This window comes from Tauraco erythrolophus, chromosome 2 (assembly GCF_009769465.1).
Source record: "Tauraco erythrolophus isolate bTauEry1 chromosome 2, bTauEry1.pri, whole genome shotgun sequence".
In the NCBI taxonomy this organism is placed as follows: domain Eukaryota; kingdom Metazoa; phylum Chordata; class Aves; order Musophagiformes; family Musophagidae; genus Tauraco; species Tauraco erythrolophus.
In genome coordinates, this window is record NC_141466.1 from 49,373,131 (window position 1) to 49,397,224 (window position 24,094).

The 24,094-nt window shown below is 38.2% G+C and overlaps 1 protein-coding gene across 4 annotated transcripts in view; it reads right to left on the reverse strand.

The window, feature by feature from the left end:
• The window catches only part of DLGAP2 (DLG associated protein 2), a 388,943-nt gene that overhangs the window by 37,720 nt on the left and 327,129 nt on the right, over positions 1–24,094 (reverse strand). For all 4 annotated transcript variants that reach the window (XM_086608344.1, XM_086608343.1, XM_086608342.1 and 1 more), the window contains 2 exons: positions 15,672–15,819; positions 11,830–12,049 (listed from right to left, as the gene is read on the reverse strand). In XM_086608344.1, coding sequence (XP_086464470.1) covers positions 11,830–12,049; positions 15,672–15,819 — 368 coding nt within the window. The remainder of the gene's footprint in view (positions 1–11,829; positions 12,050–15,671; positions 15,820–24,094) is intronic.

Here is a 24,094-nt window from a genome sequence, read left to right on the forward strand (position 1 = left end):
ATTAAAAGCACACACTCTGTATTTCTGTAGGTTTTAAATTGATTGCACAGTTTTGGGCACTGGGCTAGACCATGCTGTTAATCCCACTGAAATTGTTGATATTGAAGTCAGTGGAATTAGATCAGTTCATGCAAATTCAGGATCTGGATCATTATCATAACATATTATTGACATAGGCAAGATTTGTGCTTCTTCTTTATGACTTTAAAAGAGCTTTTTAAAATAGCATGTCACTGAGGCACTGCTGTCATATGAATCCCATATGAAATGCTATTTTTTAAGCGGCATCTGTTTTTGACATCTCTCTGTTAAACGAAATCTATATAGTACTTGTGAAAAAAGACTGAAATCATTAGCATGACACGTAACCTGAATCAGAATTTACTAGGGTAAGGCAAAATTACTGGATGAGTTGGTTGGTGGTTTTATTTTTTTTTTCAATCTGTGTGCACATCAGGTTAGACTCTATTCAGAGTAGATACTTTTAGGCTTAAGTTCTGTATGTCTATCTGATTTTGTACAGGAAATGAACAATTAAGTGCAAATGTGACCACTAAATTTGGAAAAAAAGCTGGAGTCTAAGTACATGCTACAATCTCCCAGGAGGAGAACAATATAAAAGGAATTACTGTAATCAAATCATTCCGTGCGTAAGACGTTACCTCCATATTGAGAAAACTTAGGTCTGTAGGCAGCCCATGTTACGTAAAAGATAAAATCTGTTTTGACAGTGTAATTAATGTTAGTCTCAAAACAGAAATGCAAATCAAACAAGACATCAAGGTCAGAAACTGTAAGCCTTTGCCAAAGTTAAAAGAGATGTGGGCAACAAAAACCTCATGGATTGCTGATGGACTAGTTACAAAGGGTTCTATTTTAGATCAGTTAATTAACGAGAAATTATAGCCTAACCAGCATGCTCTAGATGGTAAAGCTGACAGCTGTTTTGCTCTTCTAAACAGCTCCTATGTGCCTTTAAAATACTGAAGTTGCATTAGAAAGCATCATTCTAGTTTTTCAGTTGCAGGAAGGAAAAATGTACCTTTAACTATACTCTATTTCATCTACAGAATGTATGTGTGGCTTTTCAGGAAAATAGATTGCATTTGTCATATCAGCAAAATAGTAAGAGACAAAGAGAAAAAAGGGCTCCAAAAGCTAAGAGTCACTCATACTGGGCTACTCTTTTCACATTGAAATAAAATAGAAAATTTGAAAACATTTTTCAGTAAAATCAAACCAATATTACTGTGATTCTGTACTTAAAAAAATCTTCTTGACCTCCCACATACCCTTATCAATCAAGTCAAATAATTTCCATCAGTCTCCTAAACCCACTCACTGACATATTATGCAGGCTTATCATTGGTTTTGTTTGTATATTTTCTATTCTCATTCTTGCATTCTTACTATGTGCGGCTTGTGATTTTCTTCAACTTACAGTAAGGAATTCCAAACTGAATAGGACAAGAAAAACAGTTTGCTCAGTTAATCTTAAGGAAGTGTTGCACTATGGAATAATTTTAACAGTGCATTATGATAATGGTCCTACATTAAAGAATTTAAATGATTGCAAAACATTTGAATTAAAGCTAATTTAATACCTTTAAATCATTTTTTTAATCCACAGAGAGCTACAAGTCTGGACACAATCTCAGAGTGCACTTTCAAGATTGGTAACAATATAGGCAATAGTCAAATCAAGAAATCATTTTACTCAAGATGCAGATGGAGTCAGTATCAGTCAAAAACAGTGCTCAGAAAGCTACTTGCAGGCTGCCAGCCCTGTATTTTGGTGCAGCTAATGATGCTGCTGGCTTTGAGCTCTCAACCCTGTAAGTCAGAGCATGGTGCTCTCAGTTATCCTTGTTTTCAGTGAGACCAGGATTTAATCTTTAGTTTCATCCTGTAATGTTATCCTATAATTTGAATGGGCCTGACTTTTACCTCAGATTTATAAAAACTAGCTAGCTATAATATGCCATCATTGTAGACTATTTTTACCGGTAATAGAGAGAAATAGGGATGTCCAGAGGACAACTTATTTCATAACAGATACCAATCCTAAAGGATATAAATCACATTTCATTGATTATAAGAGGACATTAATGTGACTGCTTTTGACAGCTACATTTTAGATATACATATTAGTGAGATGAATTTTTATGACTGAAATGTTATGGGTTTTTTGATTAGGGTAAGGAGACAAAGAGCAGAAATACATGTATATTTTTCTGGACACAGAACTATCCCCAAAAATTCATTTGTATTTAATAAAACAAAAAAGAAATGCACATAGAAATCATGACGCATTGATATGTCCTTGATATTCTGTTCTCAGTGTCAGAAAGCCAAGTGATAGGTTACTTACTTCAAACTCAGTATCTTCCCTAAACCTATTTGGATGTCCTCTAGTTGCCCTTGAGGAATAGTAATGAGCTGCTTGGATTGCTCTAATATTTGTGGTTTCCTGTGCATATCTTTTAATGGACTATATACTGAGACTAAGCCTGGCTTTACAGTGAGCACAGAGTTTATTGGTAAGTATCAGGGTGCTATTAGGTGAGCGTGAGACATCTCAGTGTAGGTAGGGGTTGTTCACTCTCTGCTGGTGCACAATAGGATTTGTACATTGTGCTGCATCTGAGTCAAACTCACCTAAACATAGGTATCTAATACCTTTTTAGAGGTCCTAGGCCCTTCTGCCTACCCTACAGCTGCTCTTCCAGGAGGATGCAATTCTCTTGTAGGTCCCATGTGGATGTCTCAAATGGTACTAGCCACTATCTTTAAACTGAATTTGAATTTATTGTCATGGGATCTTAAACTCTTAGTTTGCACGAAAGCATCTACGTTTGTGATTGGGAGGCAAATACCACACCATTCAACTAATCTGTCTGGCCAAAGGCTAATTCTGTCTGGTTACACCCTAGGAATATCACCAATTTGAGTATCTTTATTTTCTCTAATCATCTGGAAAAAGTCTTTCAAGTAACATTTTAAGTATCAAGTTTACCAATTGCTCTTCTAGGGTAGATCCGAGTTTGAATAAAATTCCTGACACAGAAATGGAGACTTAAGTACAAGCTTATCTTGACACAACTCCATTTCAGGGAAGTGAAAATAGAGGATGGCAGTTTCAGAGCGTCTGGCAGAGATGTGCAAGCATCCCAAGAGGTTTTTTGTATTAACAAAACAGAATTTGCTGGGAGTAAAACTAAAGGTAACTACAAAAGTTTGTCTCTTACTTCTGTGCCTCTCCACTCAAACATAGATACGACTTTATTTAAATAATGAAGGACTTGCTTTGCCTCTACCTTCAGATGCCTCTGTTGGGAAGAATTTGGGTGGCAGCTGCCCACTAGCATTCTGTTCTCCTGGAAAAGGCAATTTTGCAAGTTAAAAATAACGTCCCTTAGGAAAAGTACATTTGTAAGTGGCGAGCATTAATCAAAATGTCCTTGCCATGAGGCAGAACAGTAGCGAAAGCACCTGAACTTGCTTCCCTAAATGCCTGATAATACATTTTTGGAAATAGCTTTACTATCCAGTGTACGTTCTAGAAGTGGAAGGGTCCCTATGGACGTAAAGGACTTTACCGTTATTTTGAAGTGCAGCTCACTTCCCACATACCCTCTATTGGCCCTTGTGCCTTTGCTAGGACCCATAGGAAACAAGTTCCCCTGTGGCTGCACACATAGTTTTTTGGAAGAATTTTTTTATTGTAAAGAAGCTAGCGCAGAATACAGCTCACTCCCTTCTTGTACTGAAAGCGTAACAAAGCTAAGGGACAGTTTGTTAGCTAGCAAAATTGGGTCAACTTCAAGAGAATTATGCTTAGCTACACTGACTGAGGGACTGAGGCCCTGATGGATGAAATATAAACATGTGAGCTAGTAAAAATTAGTGTCAGAACATAATCAAAATAATGTCTGCATACCAAGCACATCAACTTTTGCAGTTCCAGCACACATGTCGTCATTATGGCTCCTGACAGATATGCCTTCAGCAAAACCCAGCACTGAATACCTGCAGAGCTTCTGAGACGACTCCTTACAGGGTTTTTTCATTCACAGAGGAACACAGAAGGAGAAGCACTGGCAGGAGAGGGGACCTGCCTTCTTTTTTACTACAAGTACAAGGAAGCACGATGAACTCATGCTTCCAGGCTCACCCACCCTGCAAGCTTTCCTCAGCCGCACAGACCCACCTGAGGACAAAATCCTCTGGCAACCTGAAGCTAAACAGCTGGGCTGAAATTTACCTCTGCCATTGTTAGCTTCTATCATGTCAGGAAGGCTTCAAACACCTGAGCAGTGAATCACCTTCCTTGCATGATCATTTTTTTCATTCTTACACATTCTTTCTTTTTTTTTTTTATTCAGTATAATATTGTACAGAAAACGAAGCTGAGAAAACTGTGAGAACTGCTCCCAGAGAACAGCTTTGAAGCCAAATTCTGCCAGGGGAGGGAGCACGGGTGTCCTTTTTAATAAAAAAAGAACCAGTTGTCTGGCAAATCTAATAGGTTACAGAGGAATTATGTCAATCACAGAACAGCAGGAACAAGGGAGAAACACTTGTTACACATTTTTTAAACTAACCGTAGACTTCATTTTTTATCTTTGCCTCTGCAGATCATCTATACCAAGGAGAATGAAAATTATGAAAAGCTCCTGACTACTGCTCCAACTGTTTTCACGCCTCATCAGCCTGAAGAGGCCAGGCAGCCTGGCAGCCCCAGTTGGCACAGCCTTCCTCCGTCTCAGGGAATCTCAGGGTTATGAACAGTTGTGATGGCCCCTTAGCCATCCTCTGCTGAACTCCTCGAACCAAAGGGTTGTGTCACCTTCATCTCAGTGACTCTCTGGGCCACTTCCACCATGCAGAGCTGCTATTAAATAGCAGTGTCAGCATAGCAGCAGAACTTCAATATATTTAAAAGAATTAAAGACTAATTATTCCCCCCAGATACACCCAGAGCAATGGAAATGATGTGTGCATATCTAAGTGCAGAACTGGGCTCATCATTTGTTAGTATAAGATTTATTCTCACAGTATAAGCACACAAGTTGGCACAGCATCAAAGTATTAACTCAAGATCCCCAAGTGCTCCCACAGATATACGGTATGTTTCCTGCAGAGAATTAGAGTGCCAGATAATTCCATGGGGCCTCACCAGTAATTAAACAAAGTCAATAGGCAAATTATAATTGAGAAAACAGCCTTGTGTATCTTATTTGGACTTAAGGTTTTATGGTTTTAAACATACCTGTTGTGAATACCACTGTTAGCTATTATGTAGCAATGGATACCTGTAAAAACCTATAAGAGTCAGCATTTATTTCTATTCTTATTATAGACAGAACAGAAATTTTGGAGATGTTACTCCATGTACATGTTTTTCCCCATTTGTTTGTTCCTAACCATAGTGCATTGGATTAAGAAGATCCAAGCAGTCACCTGGATGAAGTATCTCATTGTTGAGAAAATAAAAGAAAATCAGACATTTATTGATCATAAAATATTTTTCTTTTAGGAACTGAGGAGTGTGTTTTTCCACTATTTCTATTTCTATACATTTATAAAATCCCTTCTGAGCCTTCTCTTCTCTAGGCTGAACAGTCCCAATTCTTGTATGCTTTCCTCATGGGAGAGAAGCTCAAGACCCTTTGTCTTCTTCGTGACCCTTCACTGACTGCCCTTGATATCCTCATATCTTTGAACACCTCTCCCCAAAAGACTAACTACTGTCATTAGTGTTCAGATAGCAACCAGAGACTCAGTCTTTTTGGAATCTGCAGGGGTAGCTGTGCTATGGAACAGTACAACTTCTTGATGAAATACCATATTCTCATGCCTTTACGTTTGTAGGTACATGACCATGCAATCTATTTACTAGTAATGAGAGTTTTGTGGCTAAATATCAAACATGTGCTCTAAAAATTCACCCTACGTAGCCCCTTATTTCAAAAATGGAAAGCTGAAAATAGCTTTAAGTCAGGAGAAAGGAAACCTGCAATTCCTCAGGCATTCTGAGTAATCGTGTGAGCTGTAATTGAAAACTCCCTCATGCAATGTGACCTTGTTTGAATTAATTGGTTTTGGAATTAGTGCTCAATACTTCAGTAAATGTGGAATTCTCTGAAGTGTACTCATTGCCAAGCAAAGTCCTACTGGCTGAGAAAAGTAAAAAGGGACAAAAGACAGTTCCCTACTTCTCATCTTTTTCAGTGGAATCTTTAGTAAGCATGAGTTTAGTAGAGCTATCTTCTACGAATTAGATAAAAGGAGATGCATATACAACTGATCTGACAGGTTTGCATTATGCTACATTTTCTAGAAAAATTAAGTCATTGTAATGCAGTGTACTGGCCACTTAAGGTTAGTGACTATATCCTCTGCAATTAGCGGTTCTTCATGCTCAGTTTCTCTCAAGATTGGCTGGAAATCCCTGAAGCAGGAGAAGTGATTTGGGACTGACATTTAACATAGGGCAGAAACCCAGGATGCCTTTACGTACCATGACCCAGTCCCCATTGTGCTGAAGTCCATAGCTAGGTGAATTTTTTTTTGTCATTAATCCATTCATAAAAAAATATAGCTGTAGTGAAATAACTTGGGTTAGAGGAAAATGTGAAGTAGTTTTAAGAAACTGAAGATCACACTCCCTTTTATTCATCAGCCTAAACGCTGGAGAACTTAACTGAGGCTACTCAGTCAGTCCTTGTTGCTGGAGAAGGATTTAGTACCTCTGATTGGAGTGCTTCAGTTCCTCCTCATAGGACATTTAGACTGTTCTGGCTTAGCTGTTTCAATTTGCATACAGAAGCAATGTTCACTGAGCAGATATCCCACCTGATGAGTGAGTGTCCTGAGCAGTGGACTAGAGTGGCAGTGTCTCTCTCAATAAAGGCGGAAGTGTTTTATACAATATATAATAATGCCATCAGGAGAAACTGAGTGTTCCCCCCACATCTGAACCTATGATAACATGATGTTCAGGATATCCTGGATGGGCAAATGTGCAAATATCAAATTACTCTCTGTCTCAGAGGAGTGATTTTAACATATTATTCTGCTTTACAACAGGCCACCCTAATTGCTACCTCCAATATCATTGCAACTCAGCAAGTATTTCTGCATACATGGCAAAATCAAGCAACATCAGCAGGAAAAACAGTGAGGAAGTATCCTGAAATATTCTATAACATGGAGTAAGTCATATACAGGACTCTCTCTACATAGAGGACATGTAACAAAAATAAGTTGACCTTCTCAGGCAAAGGGGAAACAACTGGAGACTGGTTAAGATCTTCCAGACCTCCTCGTTGGTTATGTTTTCAGAGTACTATCCAGTGTTGTACCAGGGTATTTGAATTACTTTTCAGTGAGAGGCCAGGTATTGCAGGTGGGATAACACGTTACTGTGGCACTGCTCCCAGCTTAATGGACTCTGCTTCCCAAAATGGACTGGGCAGCCAGGGCCCACTGCGCACGGAGCTGGTGGTGACACAGCTCTGGTACCTCAGGCAGCTCGTGTATGTCCCCACAGCACTCTGCCATGCTACCCAGATGTTACCAGGAAGGAGCCTTCCAAGCTGACAGCATAGTGTATATACATGCAGATATACTTAGGCAATAGGGAATCAATCTGGTACTACATGGAAAAGTGACCCAGATTTTATGCGCTCTTCCTGAAAAGTGAAGCGTTGCTTACAAGAGTAGCAAAGATGTAAGGCAAGAGTAGTTAGGATGACTACTGCACTCTGTGACTTCTCATTCAGGAAATTACACGTTGTCTGTGATAGAGGGACAAGGTGGGAGGCAGCAGCAGCTGGTGCTGTATTTTCTCAGCTGTGCATCTGACAGCTGCAACTGGATACAGTTCAGAGACAGAAAGCATATGCTGTCATTCAGGGCTTTTAACATGAAGTATTTTTTACTGGGTTCATTATCTCTTTACAAAATGAAATGGGATAGCTAGAAATGCCCTATCCACAATAAATAGGAGTCTTAGCAGGGGTCACACAGAGTCCGGGTCTAGCTTATAGTGTGCCAGCAACGCTGGCTGTCTCCTCTGCATTGTTACTCATCTCATTCATTTACACCTGAGGCAACAGGTAGTGCCCTATGTCTCGTCTTTTTAGAGTCTCTATCAGAGGTGGAGAAGCCTGATTCCACAAGTAATTAAACTACATGGGTCTGTGCAGAAGTTATTTGTTCGTTAGTACCATAGACATTACCAATGAACCATCTGGCTCTCTCTGTAAAGCTGTATACATTTAAGAAGAGCTACTTACTGGTACTTCTTTGTCCCTGTATTAGAAGATCCTGTTAACAGAGCCTATTAATAATGTCCCACTTAAGAGTCATTATAGTTGCAACCTTCCTACCTTCTGAAAGCTGTTCATGAGTCTAGGAACATTTTAGAAGACTGATGCCGTAAATATAGATTCCATACTTTTGAATTGAATTCATAGATCAAATATTACATTTTTTATTTTAGATTTACATTTTTAGTTACATGAATTAATTTTTAGCTAAGCATGTGTTATTATTTAATTGCTTTACAACATCGATAAGAGGCAGTCATGACCTATATCACTAAAATTTCAAGTAGTAATTAAATTGCAATGCCTGTTAATTTTCTAAGAAATTGCTTTATTTTCTTTGCCAAGAAGAGTTTGTTACATCAGAAGAAAAAAAAAAAAGAATTAATGCAATGTAATTTTCCTAAGAATTCAAAAGACTGAATTGGAACTGAAGGGTAATGTGAAACTTTGACCTTTTTGACATTAATTTGAATGAAGAATGTATAAATGTCAAATATCTGCCAACATCGTTTTCATATCTCAGGCAACTGTTTCTTTCACAGTTTTCATAGAGGGCTGGAAAAGTAAGGTTTTTTGTTGAATTATAGTAATGATAGGAAATGGAGCATCTCCCTCCAAAGTGACAGGGGCTGAAGAGAGAAAAATGGAGGAGTTACCCCTAAGGTTTTAAAAACGAGAACTTACTTGGCAACCGAAATTTTTACTTAATAGCTGTGGTTTAACCCCAGCTGGTAACTAAGCCCCATGCAGCTGCTCGCTCACTCACCCCCACAGCGGGATGGGGGAGAGAATCGGAAGGGTAAAAGGGAGAAAACGTGTGAGTTGAGATAAAGACAGTTTAACAGGTAAAGTAAAAGCTGCATATGCAAGCAGAGCGAAACAAGGAATTAATTCACTATTTCCCATCGCAGGCAGTTGTTCAGCCATCTCCAGGGAAGCAGGGCTCCATCACACATAATGGTTATTTGGGAAGACAAATGCCATCACTCTGAACGTCCCCTGCTTTCTCCTCCTTCCCCCCAGCTTTACATCCTGAACATGATGTCATATGGTGTGGGATATCCCTTTGGTCAGTTGGGGTCAGCTGTCCCACCTGTGTCCCCTCCTAACTGCTTGTGCACCCCCAGTCCACTCACTGGTGGGGTGGGGAGAGAAGCAGAAAAGGCTTTGGCTCTGTGTAAGCACTGCTCAGCAATAACAAAAACATCTCTGTATTAATCAACACTGTTTTCAGTACAAATCCAAAACATAGCTCCATGCTAGCTACTATGAAGAGAATTAACTGCATTCCAGCCAAAACCAACACAATAGTGAATCATATAATCCTTACTCTTCTTGTAAATCAGATAAATATTTCTAATTTGAACATTTCTCTTATATAGATGCTGAGAACAAACTTGCTCAGTAGTACAAAGTTAATATTTTGAATACAGAACCACACTCAGAACTGCATACAGTTCATAGGCTTGGAAACGGTTTTGGCTCAGGAAAACATCTTAAATTACCTTTTTTTCTCCACAATGTCAATATCAATATCACCTCATCACAACAAAGGAGAAATATTACATATTTGAAAGCTGGAGAGGGACTTTTTACAAGGGCATGTAGTGACAGGAGAAGGGGCAATGGCTTTAAACTGAAAGAGGGGAGATTTAGATTAGATCTAAGGAAGAAATTGTTCACTCTGAAGCACTGGAACAGGTTTCCCAAAGAAGCTGTGGATGCCCCACCCCTGGAAGTTCAAGGCCAGGTTGGGTGAGGCTTTGAGCAACCTGGTGTAGTGGAGGGTTTCCCTGCCCACGGCAGGGGGTTGGAACTAGATGATCTTGAAAGTTCCTTCCAACCCTAACCATTCTATGATTCTATGATATTTGGGTAAGAAAATCAATCTGATAAATCATTTCTGAAATGAGAGAGAAGCCATGTGTGAAATGAAGGTTAAAGTTTTCATAATGACAGTGTTTAACCAGCAGACTACTAATCAATGCAAAACATTTTTTCCTGAGTATGAAAACACTGAGATGCAAACATATTTACTGCCTAATCTGTTTATTTTCCCAAATATACTCAATTATTCAGCTTTTTTGTTCTAGAGAAAACGAAATAAATTTCTTTTAGTGAGAATTTTGGGCTTATCTAGCATAGAAACTCAAGACAGCTTAGGTTAAAACCAATCAACTTGGTAACCAAAGTAATTCTGAAAGTATTCCAATTCAGTACCTGGAGTCAGGCACTAAAATAGATATTTAGTTGTGTCTTTTGCCATGGAAGGTTTCTTCATAATAATCACACAGTACTCTATGACAAAGATGAAAATTATTCTCTGGAGTAGCAATAAAATATCATTTTATATCATGGTAGCATCTCTATCAAACAAAGGACAGAAACATCCCTAGAGGTGGCACTGTAAGCCACAACTTCTGGATTTATAGAAAGTTATATATAGCAATTAAAATACTATGCTTAAGATAAAATAACATTTTATGCTGCTTCTGGAATGCAAATATACGTTATTCAACCTCAGCTTACTTCCTTTTTAAGCTTCCACTCTTCTGTTATACAACAGATGTGTCAAGCAAATAATTTCAAAAGTATTTTTGCATGATACATTTTTGAGCTCTAATTTTACCTTTTGTAGATGGGTAGCCTGCATGGCAATTTAATAGTACATGGCAAGGACAATATCATAGGAACTGACAGTAACATATTTGGAAACATAAAAGTGAATTTGAATCACTTAACAGAGAATACGTGTTTGTTATAGATTTGATTTTAATTATTTAATTGCTATCTATGCCATCTTTTCTCTACCAATACTAAATGATAATATTCTAAAATGAATAAAGCTATCATCTTTGCCGAGCAACTAATAAGAGAAAAGAAAGTTGCTACAAGAATATTAAAAGATCCTAAAAGTGAATAACAACGAATACTAATGGTTACTGATGAGTAATAGCAATGTGTGAAGCTTGCCATAATGTTTATGATTCAGTGTATTGATACAACTGGTTACACCTTTTCTAAAAGTAATTAATTCCTTGTTAAGTTAATTGTCTGGAAGTATTTAGACCAAATATTTAAAATCTTCTTTCTCTCTTTCTTTAAGACATAAATTGAGTGCAACTGATCTCATTCAGAAGATCAGTTACTTGATAGATAAAAATACCTAAATGTCTAACAATATCTAAATGATACCATTCACACTTGCATTTTTATATTTGCACTTGGATAACTGTATGTATGGGAAATGGAGGTCAAATTAAGGCTATGCTGAAGTCCAGGTCCATTATATTGTGCTTGGAGGCTTCTCCCCAGAAGGAGCTTATTCCGAGTGATAGCCACAATGGTACAGTATTACAAACCTAAGAATACTGGTTATCAAATATTATCACTACACAGGGGAATTGTTTCCAGTGTCAAATACCCTTTTACAAAACCAGACAACGTATTTTTACATGCAGAACAGTAGAAGGGTCAGTGTAGATTTGCTTACCTGTGGTTGACCTGATAGTCGAGGTGATGTTGGAAGATGCCATCGCAGGTATACATTCATCATCTTGGGAATAGCCTGCCTGAATGGCACGCAAGTAACTGTGGCTTCTTGTTCGGAAACATCCAGGGAGGTCAAGGGCATCCATTGCCTGAGCTTCAACTTCACTAAACACTGATTCACACACCGATTCAAATTGCCCATTAACCTCTGCTTCACTCATCTGAATAAACAACAACAATGCATTTGATTTTTGACTTGCTTTTTTGTGATCATCACGGCCTCAACATCTCAAATGGACACCTGTACATTGATGAAGAACTGTTTTAGCAAATAGTTAAAATGTAGTAATCCCTTCTGATCACATTCACATTTTTTTAACTTACATCAGCTGTTTATACGAATATAGCAAGTACATCACACATGCCATACAATTGATTTTACATGTAATATCTTTTGGCATATTCAGAGGATTCTAAACACATGATTTAATGGTAACCAACAAGATCACTCTGTGCTGACAGAAATCCATGTTCTGTCAGGATAGCAGAACAGAAATCATATGAATATGGTTATTATTATGAATATTAGCCTTCGAAAGGTGAGGGTGGATTGACTGGTTCCTCACTTATCAGCAAAGTTGCTATTCATGTGGACCTGTGTGGCAGGTTGTTATCTTCCTCTTACTATAAAGGGGCTCAAGAAAGTATCTCATACTTGAAGATGTGTAAGTTCAGAGGAGGTGACGCTTCTGAAAAGTTTGAGAAATATTGCATCTAGAGTTGTGCCCAGTGAAGCATGTGAAAGAATAACCACTGTCTGAAATAGAGTGAAAAGTAGTCAGATGGGAAAACAATGCTTAGATCACCTTTAGCTGAGAAGGGTTGTAAACCAAACTCATTCCCTGGTTAACAGAGTTAGCTGTTCAACTACTGTGGAAAAAACGAGATGCAACCACTACTGCTGCCTTTTCTTCAGCAGCATTCTTTTAAGTCTGATACTTCTGCCACCAGGTGTGCTGAGGAACCCTGCCTGTTGGAGCACCCTAGATGTGCCTACCTGCATCACCTACCAGGTTGGCCTTTTGGGGGATTTCAGCACCACCCTCCAGCTCCCTGCAGGGCTTGGGGGGAACCAGCATCTACCTGCTGACCCTGCCCTGCAGGTTGGGCATGATGCAGAACCGTGAATATTTAGGTAGCTTTCATGATAAACATGGTTTAAGCAGGCTAGCCAGGCTTAGGGAACCTCTCAGTAGGGAACTGTGTATTGCAGTTTTGAAGAAGAGTTCCTAAACTACCTAGATAATTTTTAACAGGTTCTCTGAAGTCAGCCCCGACTACCTGTAAATGTACCTGAATAATTCAAAATTATGTTTATCCAAAATCAGATATGAAGTTAACACTGGACAGACAAATGCATGACCTTCTGATATGTCCTCCTGATAATAATTTGTTTAAAAAGAGAGTGCTAGAAATCAGAATGAGTATAAATACCAAGTTAAATTTGTAGCATCACTAAACAGCACATCCAGTTGATATTACTTTTTCTATGCAACTGCTAAGTGCATTTTTTATTATTACTGTTCCTAGTACATTATTCATTATGGAAAGTGAGTGAGTGCAAATGTTTCAAATGTTCTAGGATTTTGATTAAGTAAATGGAAATTTCATACAGAACTTCTGATGATAATGAATAACTGATATTTTAATTTCATGTAAGACATTTTGGCTACTAAATATCCTCTGAAAGGAATTACATTACCCTTCATAAAATTTGCTTCTAATAAAGTTAAGTAGACTAATGCAATCTCGAAAAGATTAAAAAAAATCTTACTCTGAAATATTTTGCATACATCATTGATCAGGAAATTTATGGTAATGTAGTCCATAAACACTTTAACTCCTAACCACTTCTTTCAAACTAAGGTCATTGACAATAGAAAAATAAAAGTTTTTAAAACTTAAATTAAAAATATAAACCATGGAACCCAGCATATTTCTTGGCTCTACCCTTGGTCAAGATTGAAAAAGGAAGGATCTCACAAAAGAAAAGGCATTACAAATACCACAAATCATAAAAATGCTAATATGTAGATGGGATAAGAAGATGATGGTGTCATGGAAAAAGAACAGGAAACAACAAAGGTTCAGAACATGTTATTTTAGGACATTTACTTTGTGTAGTATCTCTTAAATGAATTTCTTAATGGTCTGGAAACAGTTGGACTGTGAGGTAGGAAGTATGTAGTTGTAGTTGTAGTGAAGACTGGAAAAGAAAGTAAGGAACTATATCCAGCAGGTATAGTTAATTTGGACAATTGAGCAATCCACCTGCAAATGAAATCTATTGTGGATATCTTTCCTAGTAATGCACATCGGAATGAAGAATTTTAACCACTGTTGAAACCAATTAGTCGTTATGGACAGCTCACTGAACATCTCCATGCACAGACATGGTCAAAGAGGCAGAAGATGTTAGAATAGTTCTATATTATAACACTGTTAGGTGACAGCCAACAGCACTTGCTTTGAATGCAGTATCTAATTCTTGTGAAATTTTCTCAAAACTGAAGTGTAATAAGAATAGAAACTAACCAAAGCAGGGTAATGAAAATCAAGGCATGAAAATGATGGGGACAGGTTTCACAAGGGAGTTATGAAAAATAATGAAAGGTTTGGAAAATGATTGACTGTCTGTTTCTTATTCTGATGTGTGCTATACAATATTATACTTAGATTTATCCCACATAAATTAAGGAATTTCACTGAAGGGCATTAGCCAGATGACTCATCCCTCCCAACTCTACAGTCAGTGGAGACTGACAAGCATTTCCATTTCCAGACGGCTCTCGGCCCACTTGAGATGTGCACTGTCCTGGGAAACACTGTTCCACTCCATTAACTACAGAGGAAGCTTTAGTTGATGCCTCAGTTAAAAGCCTCAGTTAGATGAGTTGAATCCAGGCCTGAATAGCCATGCAATACAAATTGAATGTGAATGAATATCAAAATGCTTTAAAAAGTTTTTTTTTTTTTAACATAACCTTTGTGCATAATTAGCTACTATACCCTTAGGTGCCTCACTAAATGGTCAAAGAAAAATAAAGTAACACATGTTTGAGAAAAGGGCAGGGCCCATCTGTCATGAAGCAACACAGGGAAGAAATGTCAGGAGCAATACACATTAGAAACATTGGAAATTTTATTTACAATCTTCTGCTAAACGTAACATGCATGTACTTCATAAGGCTGCTTGCACTTCAGGCCTGATTCAGATCTCACTTCAACACAAATTAGTACTAACTAACCGACATAAAACCATCAGGGTGGAAAAACGTCCCTTTTCAGAAGTCCCCATACATAGAATAATTGATAGGACTTATTCTTTCACCCAAGAAGAGTGAGGGATTGAGTTTAGAGATGAATTATTGCTCCTTTGGAGAATAATTATTTCAATCATATCTTAATCTGGCAACCCACATTTGCTGAAATCAGAGCAGATATTTTCAGAGGATGAGTATTGTAGGAGTGTGCCCCTTATGCTCAGTCTGAATCTTCTTAACATTTAAATATTTAATATAGACTGAAAATGAAAATACCAGTATTCATGTTTTTTTATGAAAAAAAAAGAAAATATTATGTGTGATAGTGTCTCTTTGTTTCTAGCATTCAGTATTTTTCTTGAAATTTTGAACAAAGGTTACATTCCTTAGAACTGAATTAATTTGACAATTCACATCCTCGGTTTGGTATTAATTGTAAAAAACCCTAAAACCATCCACTAGTAACAACTCTTGCATCTGTGATTAACCTATAAGAAAAGTTATAAGAAGAATTTCCCACCTGACTAACACAGCTGGCCTGACTGAGGGTGCTCACTGCTCTCATATAGCTCTGATTCCTTGAGCGAAACTTTGGGGAATTGTAGTTTGCAGAGGGATCCAGGTTGTGACCCCCAGGCACGTCACTTGCAGTTTGAAGGTAGCTCTGACTACAAAGGAAAGAGGAAGAAAAAAGGAAAGGGTGTAAAACTACAGATGGAATCAATTAGGACACTAAAGACAGTAATTTGTATGAGACTCACAAATCCATTCCCCAGGGTCAAAATCTCTCGCTATAAAGTATCATAGATCTGTTGTAGTCAAACGTCTTAGCACAAGCAGAGAATCTGTCTGCAGTTCTGCTACCTAGATGATATGAAATTTTAAGTCTTTGCTGTATTTAAACATCATCAGTCCTCCTGGCTATTAATATTGAACTTTACTAAAAGAGAACCAGAGCTAAAGCATAAACCAAAGGAGCTAAAAATGTTTCTTCATAGATAAAATCTGTTACTTGTCATGTGTTTTTCATCAAGGTGTTAGGCATCAAGAGACCTTTTATCTTCAAAGGATCGATATATTTTTACAAAAGATCAAAATATCCCATGTTCAGCTTAAAAAAAAAAAGATTAATAAGGTACTCAGAGCAATTGGGTGAAGCTCTAGAACTGTTTTCCTTACAGCACATCTCCCAGTTTGAAGGACTGGGACCCTAACACCACACCAAACCCCTTTCAGTATGCTTTCACTACAAGGGTATGTTAGTCTTCATGTTTGATATCAAATATATTGTTTATCTATCATTCCAGGAAAATAAAAGAAGCTTAAGAGAAGAACTTCACTTTGAACACAAAATTAAAAAAAAAAAAAAAGTAAGTTGTGAAGGAGATCTACTGGAGTTCTCAGAACCTCTGAAAATCTGATTTTAGGAGCCATGTGCCACTTGTCTCTAAACAGCAGTATACAGATCAATTTATGTTTCAGAAAATGTTCTGTTTCATGTGGTAAATAGACATTTTTAACATTGATTCCTTAAAGGTAGCTTTAACAAAACCACAGTTTCTGAGAACGATAGATTTGTGCCAGCTGGACGTCTTTCAGTATTGGCAATACAACTATTTGACACTGGACTGGCAGAGTTACCCAGTGCGGCCGCGACTGTGACACATGTCTGCACTGTTGGGAATTTCATTGAATCATAGAATCATAGAATGGTTAGAGTTGGAAGGGACCTCAAAGATCATCTAGTTCCAACCCCCCTGCCATGGGCAGGGAAACCCTCCACTACACCTGGTTGCCCAAAGCCTCATCCAACCTGGCCTTGAACACTTGAAAAATTTCCCTGTGTAAGGGGAAGCTTCCTCTCTGGAAGGGCCAGACCACTCAGTGAAATGTGGTGGCCACAGGTTCAACTCCTGGTGCAAAACAAGGCACAAACCAGGACCTTGTTTCTTAGACCGTATTTGTCAAACATTGAGTGTGGCCATAGGCCAGTGCTTAAGGAAAGACTCAGCCTTCCACACTAAGTAGACACAACCTGAGTTTGGGCTGGAAGCAATCTCTGCGCAGTGCTCAGGCAGGAATCTCAGACCCTTTATCATGGCTTTGACTACAGTAGAAATTAGTGTTGAGCTCCATCTCTGCGTGTGGCCACGTCCTTTGATGTCAGACGTGAGATAACCCAGGATCCCTTGCATCACCAGATGCAAGAGCAGACAGGATTTATAGACTCTTATGATCTTATACTTGGGAAGACTGTTCTCAAGCACTTCCATGTGTTCTCCCTGGCTTGGTCATCTTAGGGTCAACATAAACATAGCCTTGCTTCCTCCGTGCATCTGCCAATGGCTGGGCTATCTGCTTCTCTAAGATGGGCTGGCTTCTTCCTCTTCAAAAAAAGGGCAGGTTTTGTTTTCATTTTGGTGCAAAGCAGGCTTTTTTTTTTCTAATTCTTAAGAAATTTCCCTGAAGGACAAACTTTTTTCTTCCTGTCTTCTATGGAATACCTTTGCAACCTCAAGACGGAGCTAAACTATATAAAAACTATGCTATAAGTGAAAATGTGTGAGATTGATGCAGGCATGTGATCAGAGGTTAATTAAGTCATTACAATCAAAATGATTTGCAGATTAAAACAGCTGTCTGATAGTGCGTCTAATTTGGTTTTAGATGATGAAAACAAGAACTGTAGTAGCATTTTTTTGTTCCCATAGATATAAAGACAAATACAATCGATTAGCTGTAGTAGTAGAGAGCCTCCCTATCTATATTTAGTTGCTGAGTGTAACTAAACCTCCTTTCCTCTATAGTAAGCAGGCTGATGACTGTCACCTGCTTTGGGTCATTCTGATTCTTTGCATATGCTTTACTAAATCTGTCTGGTATTGTTAATGAAATATTTTTCAAAACAGTTAGATCAGTTCCCTCTGGACCTTCCGCTTGTCATCAGGTGATAAAAATGTGGGATTCTGAGTTCAGAAGCAGTTTGTGAAAGACACATTTGAGGTTTCTTCATTAAAACATGGACCACATTAAGAAAAGATAGAGGCAATAGGATTAAATTATAAATTATAAATTATTTTATAAACTACTTAAAAATTAATTAATTTAAACTGGCTCCTAATAACTGTCTCCTTTGTTAAGTGATGCTCAACGACCTAGTGTTTCATAGAATTAGGTTTGGAAGGGACCTTTAAAGGTCATCTAGTCCAACCCCTCCCTGCAATGAGCAGGGACAAATAAGCATTTCTTTATTCTTGTAAGGTATTGCTATCACTAAGTTCAATCAACAATTTCTAAGCAATAATTTAGTAGGAAAAGAAGCCTGTTATTCCATGGTGCTGCCAAGCAGCCGAGTTTTGATGGATGAGTTTGGACATTACCTGATAGTTAAATAATTTTTCATTTATCAGAGGAGAGCAATTGATTCATGGGACAGTAGCAAAATAAAAGAAATGTTACATATATTAGGCTGTAAAAGCAATTTGACATCCATTTGATTAATACTTGAAATTTTCCTGATTCATTTTAATTTCTAAGATGTATACTCAAAGTTATTTTCTAGGATAAATGTCTCAATGCATGGTAAAAATTATGATCTTGCTAAAAACATGATCTAGACCCAAAACATCATAGACCTAAAAGTTACATAAGGAAGTTACTCTCAAATATCATTATCTGTTGCTCAAGGAACTTTCATGCTTGTCAACAATGCTACAAAGCACATGCTACATGTGACATTGGTAAATGTTGTCGTTTTAATGACATCCAGCCCATCTATAAGCTTAGGAACAAAATTCTTGACCTTCATTTCCAAAACACCACAGTTCTACCATTTTCTTTTATGCTCTGTAGTAGATGATCTCATATCTCAGCTGATCACTTAAGAAGTGCAAGACAAGCATGAGCACAGGAGATGGTTTGACAGTTCATCTCCAGAACCACACACAAATATACGCATTAACTGCTAAGAAGTGTCTCTAAAGTTTGGTACTGTGGAAAAGGAGGAAGATGATGAGACTAAGACGAAAAATTAAATTGGTATGTCAGTCCTCATCCCATTTGCTTTTCCAAACAAACCAGATCTTAGGAATGGATTCCCTTTTAAAAGTTTTTTTCCCCTCAAGGCTTGTTTTTCCCTTTCCATTGGCTAGGGCAAGTCCAGGGCAGCTAAGAAGAGGTCTTAAATTCAATGAGAAGAATCTTAACTGCAAGCAGGGCTCAAAGCCTAAAGAAACTTTTAGAAATAAGGTAGTCCCATGTATGACCTTGCAGCTCTTGAGAACCTCTACTCTAAAAGCAAAGCTTTAGGATTCCCAGTGAAGATAGCTAAATTTGCAACAGCACTTTCAGTGCTCTGCAGATTGCCTGAGTGTATTCAGGGAGGACAAAATACTGCATTGGAACCATATAAAGTGAACTAAGTATGGCATGCTTATCTGGGACAGTATATCTGACAGCATATCTGATAGCATATTGAGATAGTACGTCCACATGGTATAGAGTGAATAGGAAAGGGGTTAGGTTGTGTGTTCCAACAGCAAAACATAGATAAAGAACAAGGGAAGAGACAGCAGTCCAAAAAAGAAAAAGTCCTGCTTAGAAGTTTCTAGGGGCCTTGCATCACAGCCTCTCTTTTCTTGCATTCCTCTAGTCTGCAAGGACTCAGGCCTCTGTACCCAAATGTCATCTCTCCTGCTGCTCCTATAGGAAAGCTGCCCCTTCCTCTGGTCCCAGAACTCACGTTTACAAAAACTCCCCATGTATAGCTCTCCTTCATTCTTGACCAACCTAGACCCTAATCCTTACTGCTCCCTAGAATCCTCCTAATTTCCAGCTCAGCTGTCCTGCTCAATATCTTCCAAAACACCATCACAGAAGCCAGCATTGAGCGACTTATCCTACTCTGTCCTCTGCAGATTTCAAAAGTATCCTTAACACCTCCATCTGTCAGCAGAGTCCAGTTTACTCCTACTACAGCCATCTAATCCTACTCCTTCACTGGGGACACTGGCTTCCACAAAAGCACAAACTCTTCTTCTTGGACAAGCTAACTGTTCTTGCCCACACCTCATCAAGAATGAAGTTTAAGAGCAGAATGGGGGAAAATAACTGCTGGAAAATACCTGTTACTTTAGCTCTACAAGCAATGAGATGCACTAAAAAACAAACGAACAAACATTTTTTTTACTCTTTTGACTCAAGAAAACAAATTATCGTCTGTGTTTTGCCATGTGTTGTAGCCATCCTTAACAGGACTCAGTACAGTAAAAATGTAGGAAGAACTTTTAGGGTTTTTTTCCTGCATTCCATTGTTTTACATAACTTTTGGAAAGTTAATATGACCATGGATAGTGTCTGAAGCAGCCTAATGACTTCAGCAAATAGCGCTGGTGGATTTGAGGCTTCTTTTGGATTTCTGCTGTGGTCTGTACCATGGCACCCTGCACCACTCCCTTGAAGTCTATCACTTTGTGCAGCATTCAGCCCATGCTTTGTCATCACCGAGTTCAGATGCTGATGAACGCCAGGATTATCTGTGGTCCAGAAGTCTCTTGTCCTTGCTGTATGACGAGTACTACTGTAAGCTAGAATTACAACACGCAGTACTGTACCGTGGCTTAAGCAATCATTGTATGTTCTGCAGAAGACAAATCTTTTCGTTGTTTTGTGAAAAGGTATGTATGGTAGTGAAAAAACATTCACTTTTAGGACACCTTGAAATGTCAGATTTAGAGGCTGACATGATCTTACAACTTATAGCTGAGCCTGGGTCAAAACAGAACAAAGAAATCTCCCTAACTTCTCCCTACAAATTCAGATTCCTGAGCAGCAGTACTTGACAGTCGAGACAACCCTAGTGGGAACATGGAGTGTATGAGTTCTACTTTTTTTTTTTTTTTTCACGTCTGTATTTTATTTTCTAATAAGTGATTGATCAATCACATGTCATCATAAACGTAATACCTTTGATCAAAAAAGTACGCACATGATGCCAACAATGCAGCAAATGTCATACACTTGCCAAGGTCATTCCTTGATCTACTCACATTCACAATAGTGATTGCTTTCCCGAGTACCTGTTCTCTGCCAAATGTTCAGCCACCAGTGCACCCTGGATCAAGAAGGTTCCAAAAGTGAATGAAAGTCTTCCCAGGCTTCTAAAAGTTGCAGCAAAAAAGTCACCTTCTGACTCTGAATGGGTCTATCAAGTTCATTAAGTGAGCATCAGACACAAAGAAAGTCCATTTTCCATCAAATTAATTTTTGGAATTGTAGTATTCTAAAATCATACCTTTTTATTTTCATGATCATGCCTGCATTTGTCCAAAAGTCTGAGAATGAATGGGAATATTAAGGAAAGTACAATCACTTCTGTTTCAATCAGTCTACGCAATTCAGAAGTATCATTCTGGGACAAAAAGATGAAATTTGTAAAAGAATTCATCTTGGGCACCTAAAAGGGAGGTGCATTAGGATTGGCAAGTTAGCATAAGTTATCAAAACCTATTTTATCAAGAGATTTGCATGTCAATGGATATTCATTTCTTTATCTGGATCTATCTTAACTATGTCTTTGTAGGTACATGAAATAACTCATCGACCAGAATCTAATGATTAAGCTTAGCTAGCAGTGCCATTGTACAGCAGCTGCGAGTCATACTGTGTATCCGTGGATCCCTGCTGAAGTCAATAGAGCTCTGCAAAGGGGCACAGATGTGCCTGCATGCAGCCCATTGGAGAATGCAGAGTATAGACATTAAGTCTGATTCTCCCTTTGGAATAGCACATTTAGTCTGGTTCTTTGAAAAAAATGAAAGCAGACATAAATCTGGTGAATTTATCTGTAGAGAAGAATTTCTTTTCTAAACTTTGCCAGACTGAAGTTTCTCTTTGATCAGTGATAGACATGAGAATTTGGGCCAAATTAATCTTTTAAGATGCCTATATATTTCATCATTGACCTGTAGTCTTCTTTTAAAAAGGTGCCCGAAAGATATTGAACATCTGATTTTTTACAGGAATATGTTAGGAAAGAAACTGCTGTTTCTGTCCTTATGAAATGACTGCTAATCACTGGTAGGAGAGAACCTTTCTTGTCAGTAAGTATTTAGGGATTTTGTACAACATGAACCAGAAGAGAACCAGAGCAAATCATCTGGAATAGTTAAACAGTCTGGTGGTTTGAACAGTCCTTGCAAAGATACAGGGAATGTAGGCTCAATCAAGCCTGTACTCTTCATCATGCAGAATATGTATGCAATAAACAAAGTCCGATGTGGGAAATCTGAACTCAGTGCTATTGTTTGTAAGAGGTGACAGATGTGCACATATAGCTAATCCTAAAAGTCTTGTCCCAATATACTATTTTGAGCTTGCCCTGGAGAGTAGGCAGTGAACTGGTCAGCAACACCAAAACTCAGGCAGATGTTACAGCTAAAATTTACAGGCATTTAAATCATCATTCAGTTCAGTAAATGGATCTAAGGATCTAAGCAGAACTCAAATATTGGATGTATATTCCTAAATCCTTTTATGGAATTGAAATAGTCATAATTTTCTTCAGGAAGCTGTCTCACTTTTTTTTTCTTTGATTTGCTTTTGTTGCATATACACGTATGCATGCAAAAAATCATAATTAGGCAGAACAAACACAGACTACAGACCATCAGGACTCAAAGCATCTGAGCATGAGCTTAATTTAAACATACATGTAAGCTCATTAAAGCCAATAGGTCTTAAGTAAATAAGTGACCTTCTCACGCTGAAGTCATTAATGAGACTATGTAATTTCTGAGGAAGAAGTAGAGTAGAATTGGGCAAAGTGAAAATATATACGTGATTTCTGCTTTTTAACCAAAAGCATCTTAATTTTCAAATCCTTACCTGAAGAAGTGTTTTGTTACTGCACCCATACTTTATAGTCTCGTTTAGTTTTTATTAAAAACTAAACAAATGAGAAGAGCAGCTCTTGATCCTTTTCAAACAAAAAGTAAAACTAACATATTTATTGCAAGCAGGAATGAATAAGCACCAGAAACGTATTTTCTCTTGGATCTCAGTATTTGTGCTTGTGAGACTGGCCTGAATCTTACTGCACTTTCACCACAATCCCTCACATAATTGTATCTCTCTGACAAAAGCCTGTTTTATTCCCGAGGAGACTCAGCACTTTGTTCAGAGCCTTAGGAACCCCCTTCCATCCCTAATCCAGGGTAATACATTTCGGCCCTACAACATAAAGCTGGTATTTGCTACAATGAGGCAGGAGACCTGGGCTCAATTACTCCCCAGGTTTCATACTGTGCTACTTCTAAGAGAACAAGGTGCCTAACACTGCTTAAGAGCATTTCCTGTTATTCTGCAAAGGAAGAAAGGATAGGGACCATCTTTTGACCCCATAAAAGATACTTCTTAGGTAGCCAGATGACTAGCTGCCCTTCATCAGCATTCCCTCTTAACCCTGCGGACTAATCTAACCTAGATCTTATTGACTGCAACAGAGAACACGATCACTGTGCCAGCGGCCCCCTGATTGCGTTATTAGTTGATAAGGCTTTGTAATTAGCCCTCAAACTCTCCTCAGTAAATCTCCAATTTCACCCCTCAGAGACTCCGAGTAGATGCTACTACACTACAGGGCCTCGGAATGCTACTAATGAAGTGTGTAATGAGGCTTTTTAGAGTCAGAAGATCGAGGAAAAAACAAAGATAAATAAAAAGCATATGAAAGATGAAGGTTACTTTTCTAGTGATTTTTCCCATCTCTTCTATTGAAAATATTTCTCAGGAATGGCTTCAAAACCATTCCTAATTTAAAATGCAGAAGAAGAGTTAATAGTAAATTGAAGTTTACCTTTAAAAATTAAAAAAGGTTTGCATCACTGGTGTGCAGCAATGGATAGCCCTGAAATAGGACATTAATTTCTCTAGCAAGGAAGCTGT